General features: G+C 41.4%; 1 protein-coding gene across 1 annotated transcript in view; it reads left to right on the top strand.

Moving 5' to 3' along the window:
• Adamts18 (ADAM metallopeptidase with thrombospondin type 1 motif, 18) overlaps nucleotides 1–10,717 on the top strand; it is a gene marked incomplete in the record, with an annotated part of 136,001 nt that overhangs the window by 72,253 nt on the left and 53,031 nt on the right. The window contains 2 exon segments of the mRNA XM_013507112.1: nucleotides 1,080–1,233; nucleotides 9,334–9,429. Of these exon segments, the coding sequence (XP_013362566.1) occupies nucleotides 1,080–1,233; nucleotides 9,334–9,429 (250 nt within the window).

Raw genomic sequence — 10,717 nt, 5'->3', positions numbered from 1 at the left:
GCTGAGCTAAATCCCCAGCCCCTGGATGTCTAATTAAAGGATGCCCAAAGGATAGTACAAAAGGGATAAACCTTTTGTTAATAATAAACTTTGTTGGTAGATCTTATATGTCTTAAATTCATGATTTGGGGCTGAAAGTTATCTTTTGTAATTTGTGTGAGAATGGAACAAATAAATATCCTACATCAAGATCAACTTGCTGTAGAGTGGATTTCAGTTAATAGTATGTTGTAGTTAAATGCTTTGGCATAATAATGATAATAGCAGCAGCTGCTAGCTTTGCTTACTTTACCGCTTTTAGCATTTTGCATTTTCTTGTTGGATTTATATAACCACTGTTGTGGGACTCATTGTCATTAATGAGGTTTATGAGAGTTATTGATTGGGTCTTGGATGCATGGTCGATAGGACTCCCATCTGGCTGACCACACAACTACGCTTAACCTTCTGTAGTAGTGTAGTTCAATTGTTTAAGTGGATAGAAGGCGCTAAGAAAATTTATGTTATCAAGACTGATTTTTGTTCTCCACATGCCCTGATCCAACATACCGTAGGTATGTTGATAATTTGCCTCATGCCCCAGTATATTCTTTCTCCTTATTCTTTCAATAACTGTATTTACTTTTATTTATGAAAGTCATTTGAGGCAAAGTACATCTTTGACTTCTGCCTCACCAACTGTAAAAAATATACCACGATTGAAAACTCCACAAAGATAGGTACTGCCTCTGTTTGGGTTATTTTGTGCCCTTAGTAATTAGCCAAATGTTTACCGCATAGTAGACACTCAGTAAAAATTTATGAAGATTGTTGAACAAGACTGACAAAGGAAGCTTCTAAATGTTTACTTTTCCCATCTGTAATCCCAAGCCAGATCAGTAGGATACATAGAATGTCCAGCTCTTTGAAAAGCCCTTCATTCTTTATGGAAAAAAAAGTGCCTTTTGATTTTAAACAGATACCTATTTCTTTAGCCAAATTCAATTTTTCTTCATAAGGCTGCATGCAGAGGGGTATTGTTTTAAATGGAAACATCACAGATTAGCAGAGTAACTAACAAAGATGCATTATCCCTGCAGCACACCTCAGGCTGGGTGTCTGGTGGACGAGCCCAAGCAAACAGGACAGTATAAATATCCCGACAAACTGCCAGGGCAGATTTACGATGCAGACACACAGTGCAAGTGGCAATTTGGAGCAAAAGCCAAGTTATGCAGCCTTGGTTTTGTGAAGGTATGTTTGCCTGTGATTTCAAACTTACATTAAAATTCTGCAGTGTGTCTGTGTGCCTACCAGAACGATAAACATTTGGTTTGCCTAGGGCAAAGGTCAAAGTCTGGGTTATCTAAAATGTCAGCTGTTTGGCATGCTAATTAAGTGGCAATTTTACTGTCAGTGAATTATCCAGGATTATCCCCCACAGACTATGCCTGGTTTAAATACCACTTACTACATGCTTGGAAGAAAATTTCTTGTTAGATGAAGGCTTTATCTGGGAACAATACCTTTTACTTATTGCCAATCACTCTTTTTGTTCTCTTCTTGTTCATATTCCCATTTAATGTAATACACTTAAAATGATCACCAGCCCAAAATGTACCAAGTGGGGGCTGGGGATTTAGCTCAGCGGCAAAAGCGCCTGCCTGGCAAGCGCAAGGTCGTGAGTTCGGTTCCCGGTACCGGAGAAAAACCAAAAAAAAAAAACAAACAAAAAAAAACAACAAAACAAAATGTACCAAGTGCCTCTTAAAAGAAAACTATTACTGACAGCCAAGTTTTGTGGAACATTAAAATTTAAGGTATATCTTGAGAATTCTTAATAAGGTTTTTGTTAGAGAACATTAAAAAGAGAAATAGGAACATGTAAAAGTCCAGGGTATAGAACTGAGAGAAACTTAGTTCTACCTGGTCAAGAACTGCATCACTGACAGCATTATAATCTCAACATCACTGAAGAGCAGAATCATTTTTAAATTGGTTTATTCCTAGTATTCAGTGAGCAATATTGAGGTCTTAGGTCCTGGATCCATGAACATTATGGAGGTTAATAGCGCCTCTTTCCTCCTATATTTCTAGTACTCTTCCCCTTTCTTCTCCTGGTCTTCTTTTTCCTATCTGTTGTTTTTTACTGCTACCCACCACCACCACCACCAGTATTAATTGCTATGAGCAACAAAACCACTTATCAGCAACACCACTGCCATGATAACAGTGCCTCTGACACCACCATCCCCCACCGCCCACCATCACCTTTACCTAACACCCCTACCAACCACCGTCACCACACCCACTGCCCGCCACCATCTGCTCCCCACCACCATCGCACCATCCACTGTCCCCCAGGAGCTTCTAAGTGGGCCTCTGCTCCACTTAGAGATTTATTTTGCCTGACCTCAGCCTTCAAAAAATCTTTAAAATCAAAATTATCACCACTTTTCACTTGGATTTCAGTGAAGATATTCAACTTGCCCAAAACTTTTCAATGATAGAATCTAAACAAAACAAACCATCCATGTGGATGGTGAGCTTCCTTCTCTCTCTCAGTGAATACAGTTTTTCCTCATCTTTAGTCACTTACAACTAACTACCTTAGCTTGTTGTGTGGTATCTCTGTATTTTTATTCTCTTACTGCTTTTCTACAAATCAACTCACTTTCAAAGTACATCCATTCCTAAGGAAAATGTATATTAAAATTTAGGTTTAGTATGGGATTATATACTTTAATGCACTTTAAATGGTAATTGTTAAATGTGTTTATCCAGATCCACAAATTTTTTTTTCACATATCCTCTGTGGCACACAGACTTTACTTCGGCAAATGCTGGCATAGTGTATGCAAAAAATAGCAAATTCTGAGGTGTGCCTATTAGCCTGTTACATTGAGGCTTTTGGCAGAAGTAGATAGCCATTTATCTCCTACCTTTGTCTCTTATTCACTTCATTCTGGAGGACTCCTTGGTTTTCCCAATCATCAGTCGGATATTATGCATTTACTACAGAGCGTGTGCATGCAGAGATAGTGAGTACAATTTTCTGTGGAATTACAAAAGAAGTTCCTAAAGTTACTATCATTCCTTCAGGATCACATATTGAAGAAACATTTGTGGGGTGCCTGTTCTGTGTCAGATGGCATACAGGGCTTAAGGAGGAGTCATTCTTAAATCATAGATCTTTTCTGGAACTGCATCATACTTTTAAAAGATAGTATCTCACTCTGAGGGTCTTCCCAGCAAAAAGCAACGGGGAAGGAAAACTCCAAACTTGAAGAGGACTGAAATGTGATGAAGGGCAGGGAAGTAGGAAGGTCCGGAGGAATAGGCGATTTGCTTAAGAGTGAGAGAAACTACTGAAAATAATGATAAGGTAAAATGGAGGAGGTAGGGGTGGCCGGTGGGTCCTCAATGTGGATTTTGTTTTGGCCACAGCTGAGTGTTTGGTGTTCGTCCTAATTCTAGTTATAACTTGAATCATGACCACACCTCAGAGGATCATAAATATAGTAGTTTTCTGTCAGGCTGTAGTGAGGAGGGGTTTCCAAAACAATAAAATCCCTATTTGTCCTGCTTGGCATAAACAGTTTAGACCATCTTCAGCTGTAGGCGGGAATGACATTTGTCTCTGGAGCCTTCATTGTCCTATCTATTTCTCTCTCTTTTTCCTTAGTTTGTCTGCCCTTTTCCTTCTTCCCTGCCTTGCCCCGCCCCGCCCCGCCCTGCCTCGCCCTGCCCTTCTTTTCCCTGTCTTTCCCCTCCCCTTCCTCTCCCCTTCACCTCCCTTCCTTATCTAACCCCACCCCACCCCATCCCATCCCATCCAGTTCCATCCCATCCCCTCGCAGTAGCGCTAACCCTTCTCTATGCTTCCTGAAAAGGCAAGTTTGATGGTAGTGAGAAGTACCAAAATCAAACAACCTCATTCTCGAGTGTCCTCTCCAATCAGCACATACAGCATGTCAGCATCCCCTGGGACTTGTTGGAAGTGTGAATGCTCAGGTCCACTCCAGGCCTGAGGGATAACTTCAGGTGTAGGGTTCTGCAATCTCTGTCTTTATTTAAAGAGCTGTCAGTGATTCTGATGCTTTCTTGAGTTTGAGGACCACTTAATTCAACAATCATCAGCCATTATACCCTCTCTGGCTTTTAGAGTTAGGTAGACCTGGATCTAGGATGTGAGTCTGCCACTTCCTAGAAGCTTGGGCAAATGACTCACACATCCCTTGGTGTAAGTGTCTTCATCTGTAAGGAGAAGAGGATAGTAGTTCTTTGCTGGGCAGTCTGTGAGCTGTAATCTCTCCGTATAGTTGCATCACTCCGTAAGTGAGTAGGCATCCCTCTTGGTCTCTTCCTTCTGTCCTCTGTGTCCTTGTACCTGCTATACCTGACTCTTCTTTCTCAGCAGCTGCCTTGGCAATGGGTCTGAGGCTGGTTATTCTTCCCACTTTTCCTTACCCCTCTCCTCTCCCAGTCTCATATTTTCTGTGTCTCTGGCACATCAAACTTGTTCTTTGTTCCTTTCCAAAAGGAACATGTTTGTATTTGTCAGTGTTTTGTTGCTATAACAAAATACCCGAAGCAGGCTACTTATAAAGAAGAGGCTTCTTTAGCTCACAGTTTGGGGAGTTCCTGGGCCTCTTGGCACCAGTGATAGTTCAGCTGCCGAGGGCCCTACTGCCTGTGTCACATGGTGGCAGATGGCAATGGCAGGAGCATGTGTGGGAGCAAGTAGTTACAAGGTCTGGTTCAAAACTATGGCAAATGTTTAAAATTTCATTACCATCAACCTGACTTCAATCTCTAGTGCCAGGTGAAAACAAAGGCCACTCTATATAATTGCATTTATATAACATTTTTAAAAAATACATCACTAATTCATGGTGATGGGAATTAGAGCAGCAGCTGCCTCTGAGGGGAATTTGGGGGTGAATGTTCTGCCTTGATTATGAGGTGTCTGCAGTGGTATGCATATTTTGTAACAGAAAAAAAAAAACAACTCCTCAAACCGTATGCTTAAAATGGGTGCATATTATGGTAGTAAATTATACCTCAGTAATCTTGATTTCAAAAATGGTACTGGTGACAATCCTTGTTGATTGTTACTTTTTAATTGTTAACTGTTGCTTTTGAATCAGCGTTTAGTTTAAAAGTTTGGGCAGTGAGGTTAAACATAAGTGGGTTTATATCCAGGTCAACCGAGACTTACCTGCTAAAGGCAGTTGAGGGGTTTGCTTAACTCCTCTCGAATGTCAGCTTTCCTAGGGGTGTGCTGAGGAAGACACTCGTACCTTTCTCACTGGGTCATCATGAGGATGCAGAACAATAATTTAGGTAAAATTCTTTGCATCAGCACCCAATTTCTTAACAGATTTTGTCAGATTCTCTTCTATAGTTTAATTGAAGACTTTGCTCTAGGGCTTCATGATCTTTATTATCAGTGAAGATGCTTTGTAATTATAAAGTCAGTAATTTTCATTCATATGTTGATTTACTGCAAAATATTTATTGCAATCTGCTTTGTAGCAGGGTACTACTCCAGGTTCTTGAAATGCATCAGAGAAAAAGCAAAGTCCCTTCCCCGGGTAGCACTGATGTTTCAAGGGAGGCAGGCATTATACATATAGAATTGGAAGAGTTAAAAAAAGTAGAGTGTAGGAAGGAGAAATTGGGAGCTGACTGGGTGGTGGGTGATTACCTCTTTCATAGTGTGGCCATAGGAGGTAAAATATAGGCAAAGACTTGAAGGAGGTAGAAAACAATATTAGATGTTCAGATAGGTGGGAGGTACAAAGGCTCATGTTTGGCGCACACCAGAGGTGTTTACACAGCAGTGTGAAGCCGGCATGGATAGAGCAGAGTGAGCAGGGGTGAGTTGGGGAGACTCCAGGTGAGAAAGATAAAGGGGACCTAATGACTTGTGGCTGGTAGGGGATAATAAGGACTTTGGATTTTTCTCTGAGTGAAGTATGACTGCACTGCATGGTTTTGAGCAGAAACGTGACATAAGCTAGCTGACCTGATGTGGAAGGATCTCCGTAGCTCAGTGCTATGCAATAGAACTTTCTGTAGTGTTAGCAATGCTCCCTGCCATCTGAGGTGGTAGCCATTCATCACATCTCACTCTTTGGAACATGAGGTAGTATGATAGAGGAAATGAATTTTTAATTTACATGTAAGTAATCTAAATTCCAATTTAGCAACAAATCACATGTGGCTACAGGCTACCATATTGGACAGTGCTTAGTTGAGAATAAATTGAACAGGATTCGAGGAAACCACAGCATGTAGGCTTGGGCTGAGGGTAGGGGTGGCAGTAAGCCAGCTCACAGGTGGCTTTGAACAGGGTGGTAGCAGTGAATGTAGTGACAATTGTTCAGATTCTAGAGCTATTTTGAAGGTAGAGTCCATATGATTTCATGATCTACTGGCAGATTTCCTCATGGAAAATGAAAGAGAGAGAGGGTAAAGATGACTGTAGGATTTTGGGTCTGAGAGATGGGATGAGGCAGGTGGCCTGAAGTGAGATAGGGAAAGCTGACTATAGAAAGCTTTAGGCGGTTGATGAGGAGTTTCATTTTGAATGTACTAAATTGGGCGCTTTGTAAGATTTGATTTTCAGACACCATGAACATTTTTCGCATGGCAGGCCTTATCTGAAGGATTGTCCATGCGACGGAATAAAGCCAGAGGACATGGTCAGTGAGAAACAAGAGGGAGGGTGGATGTTGTCATGTCTCTTCCCTTAAAAATGTGGTCTCGGTCAGACAAATCAAACCCAGGCAACACGAGACCTTGGGGTCTCTATAGTTATTTCTTTTGTCCTTAAATTATGACTTATGTCCAGGTAATTATAGATAAGAAGAAGTTGGTTGAATGTGCTGGAGAAAAAAGAGGGGGTACAAGCAAAAAAGTGCAAGCCCTCCTTTGTGTTTACTTTGAAAGGGAGCTTTCTCAGAGGGCTTCCTGGTCGTCAAAGCATGTAGTTGGCTATAATTACATTTGACTTCTGCACTTCACCACAGAAGAAATAACATGTTCATGCAGCCTGTCTTGTTTTACTCTGCAATCCTGGTGTTTTGTTTTGTTTTGCTTTGCTTTGCTTTATTCCCCTGGCCCTCTCCAATCACCCTTCCTCTCAGTCCTGTGGCCTGGCACTGGCCGTGGCGTGGAGCCTCCTTTCTTTGGTCTGCCCTAGGGTCATTTTGGAGGCAGCCACATAGGCTGTGGGTATGGGTTATAGCTTTCCATGGCTGTAAGGAAGATAGAAATCTAATTCAGAAAGCCTTTGTAAGTACGGCTTTAACTCTTCCAAAGACTGGCCACTTCATTCTCCAGTTGGACCCGGACTGTTCTCTGTTCTATATGAATTAGACCCTCTGCACCCCAGGGTGACTTCATCTGGAAGCATCTAGACCTGAGAGGTTGCCTCATCCTTCTTGCCAATGTCACCAGCACTTTCATGGAAAGATGTATTCGTTGTGTCTTGTGAGCTTTGAGATTTGGAGATGACCTTTGCATTCATGTCTAGGGCTGTTGGTGGTGGTCGTGTTTCTAAGTATTGATGTGGATATCCTTCCATTCTCTTTAGGAGGGAAAAATTTTACCATCTATAATGTGAGAATCACTACATACATCTGGTTTCCCTGTTTTATTAGTTCAGCAGAAAGTTTTTTTGAATGTGTGAACTATTACTACTAATGTTCTTGCTTTATTTCTATAAAACATTAAGAGGCACTCTTGAAGAATTGAGTGTCTAGTTGAAGTGCTAGAGTTAGTTCAAATGTCCACAAAAAGTCATGTTGTCTTCTATTCTGTTGTCAGTATTTTCTCCCAAATGTGTGGGTTTACATTTCTACCTCTGAAAAGAACGTGGCACATAGAATGGGTCTTTGCTGATGTCTCATCACATTCCACTGGTGACATAATGCAGTATAGCAACTGCAGCTCCTTGAGCTGAAGTTCCCTGGCTCAGTACCCTTACTGTACAGATGAGGAACGGAGGCCTGGGACAGAAGAGAGCTTTCCAACATCCATTCATGGCAAATCCAGGTCCAGAGTAATGGTGAAGGACCTCAACTCTGGAACCAGGCCAGTTTGGGTCCTGACTGCTGTCTTGCCTACTGCGTGACTTTGCAGCTTTGAAAGTATTTGTTCCTTGCTCCATTTCCTCAGCTAAATAAGTTTGATTAATTTAGATTCTCAGTGACTTTAGATTCTCAGTTTTCCATTGGTGTTGTAATATGTTCCCATGAGCTTAGTGTGACTGAACACAACACAAAGTTATCACCTTACAGTTCTGGGTGTAGACATTTGAATGGCTGAGGTCAAGGTGTCAGCAAGGTTGTGTTCCTTTGGAACCTGTAGAGGAGAAGCTATTTTCTTGCCCTTCCCAGCTTTTAGAAGCTTCCTGTATTCCTTGGTATATGGCGCAGTCCTGTATCTTTAGAATCAGCAGCATCCTTCTGAGTTCCCATTAGGCTACCATCTCTCTCATGCTTTCCTGTCTCCTCTTTCCCATTTTAAAAACTCTTGAAGTTATGCTGGGCCCACCTAGAAAATGTAGGGCAGACTGTCCATCTCAAAGTCACTTGATTAGCAAATTCAGTTTCATCCTTAATATTAATTCTCCTCTTTGCTATGTAACCTCACATATTCCTAGGTCCCAGAGACTAGGATGTGAACATCTTAGGGACCATCATTCAGCCTACCACAGTCTACTGTGAAAATTAAACTAATCTCATAGGTCTAAAATGAGAATTAAATTATCTAAGTGAACAAACATTGTAATAAAGGTGAAGAAAATGATGACGATACGAACCAATATTTTGGAGAACTGCATATGCCAGGCAAACTAATCATTTTATAACGTGCATTGTATCATTTTATACTTGATAACAGATATTGAATCAAGTGCTAATTTTGTCACTTTTTACAGTGGAAACAGAAAAATGCAGTAAAAACAGAGGAAACTGCAGCATCAGTGGATTCTATAACATGTCCATGGGACATACATCCTTAATTCTAGGATAAGGATTTGGTTCAGATTGCTTTATTTCAGTCTTGGTGTATTTTGCTAGACTGGTACCAGACCTTTGGGTCAAAGCCGCATGTTCTCCAAGTTAATTGTTGCTACCCCAGCCGTGAATGTACAGGTGCCATAGAACCTTCCTGTGCCTCCATTGCTAGAGACTCCTGCCTTGCTTCTCCAACTCTATTTGCCTCTTTCTGAATACTGTGTCTGATTTCAGGGACCCCACAATATAATATTACGTATAAAAGCTTTGACTATTTTCATTTTTCTGGGAGCGTCACCCTCATCAGTACCTTCTTTCCTTTCAGGACATGTGCAAATCACTTTGGTGTCACCAAGTGGCCCACAGGTGTGAGACCAAGTTTATGCCGGCAGCCGAAGGAACCATTTGTGGCTTGAGTATGGTAAACTGCATACTTGTTAGCTTTTAGCTCTGGAAATCTGAGAGTCATGGAACCCACCCAACCAGACTACTTGTATTGTGACCTTCGAACACTGCACCTTGGCTGCATGTATTTTCTGCCTTCTCTTTACAGTAGCCAGCATTACGTAGCACGTGGAATACTGATATAACCCAGCTAGCTCCATTATTTAAGGATTTTGTTTGCCTTTGCTTTCCTTGTTTTGTAAGATGGAGATTTGAGTCAACATATCTCTGTTTCACTCAGCTAATAGGCTTCATGGAATACCTTATGCCTCTTAAACTTGACATTTTATGTAAGAACCTCAGGAAGCAGGTGTGCCCATAAGTAGCAATGAAATGATTGTCCCTCCAGATGAAATCCTCTGCTATTCAGCTCACAGAAGCTGTCCTAGAGCCTCTGCCATGCCCATAGATCCCGCCACTCACAGTGGCATTGCTGTTGAAGGATCGAGGGCTTCTCCCTCCACTTAAGCACTGTCATTTATTACTTTCTAGCTTCCTCCCTTTCCCAGTAAAATCTTGAGGGCAAGTTGCCCTGGAAGTACCAGTAAATGGTCCAGATTTGGGGAGTGCATTTGAAGGACTACGGTAGAGCTCCTGTAAATGATGACGTTTGCAGGTTTGCTGATCTCTGGTTTTGGCACACTACCCGCAAGACAAGCCTGTGTAGAGGAAACGGGCATTTAAAGCAAATCCAGTTCCTCGGTGATCTTTTGAGTACTAGATGTTGGGTACAGGAGACTCTGGGACTATAGAGATGAATATAAGTCAGCCATGCCTCTTCAAGACTTTATAGTCAAGTCAGGAAATCTATGCAGAAGCCAATACTTCTGACTCTCTTCAAGGTCCACACTCTTGAAGCACTAGTTGCTATCAAGGCCCAGAAGAATGAGGTGTGAGTCATGCCTTGGATTAGGTACACACTTACAACAACTACAATAAGTGGGTATAGCAAGGTAGACACTGGAGTTTACGTAGAAGTTCTTCAGTGGCTTAAGAAGAATAAGTACCTTTTTCCAGAGAGGCTCAAAACAGAAGCAAATCATAAATGCACGCCAACCAACGGGTATCCAGCAGGTGAATGATTCCTGATATTTGTTAAAGCACTTATTCAGTGTCTTTTAGAAGATTTGTGATGTTTAATTTTAAACATTTATTTATTTTAAAGATAATAAACGTTTTAGAAACTAGAGAGTTATACACAGATTTCAATCAGATATATTGCTTCTGGGAAATTAGCGTAAGTGTTCTTGCTAACAATGCTAATA

The sequence above is a fragment of the Chinchilla lanigera genome, unplaced genomic scaffold, assembly GCF_000276665.1.
Source record: "Chinchilla lanigera isolate Chin_1 unplaced genomic scaffold, ChiLan1.0 scaffold00121, whole genome shotgun sequence".
Taxonomy (NCBI): Eukaryota; Metazoa; Chordata; class Mammalia; order Rodentia; family Chinchillidae; genus Chinchilla; species Chinchilla lanigera.
Note: the sequence above shows the minus strand (reverse complement) of the source record. Positions and strands in the feature narration are given on the sequence as shown.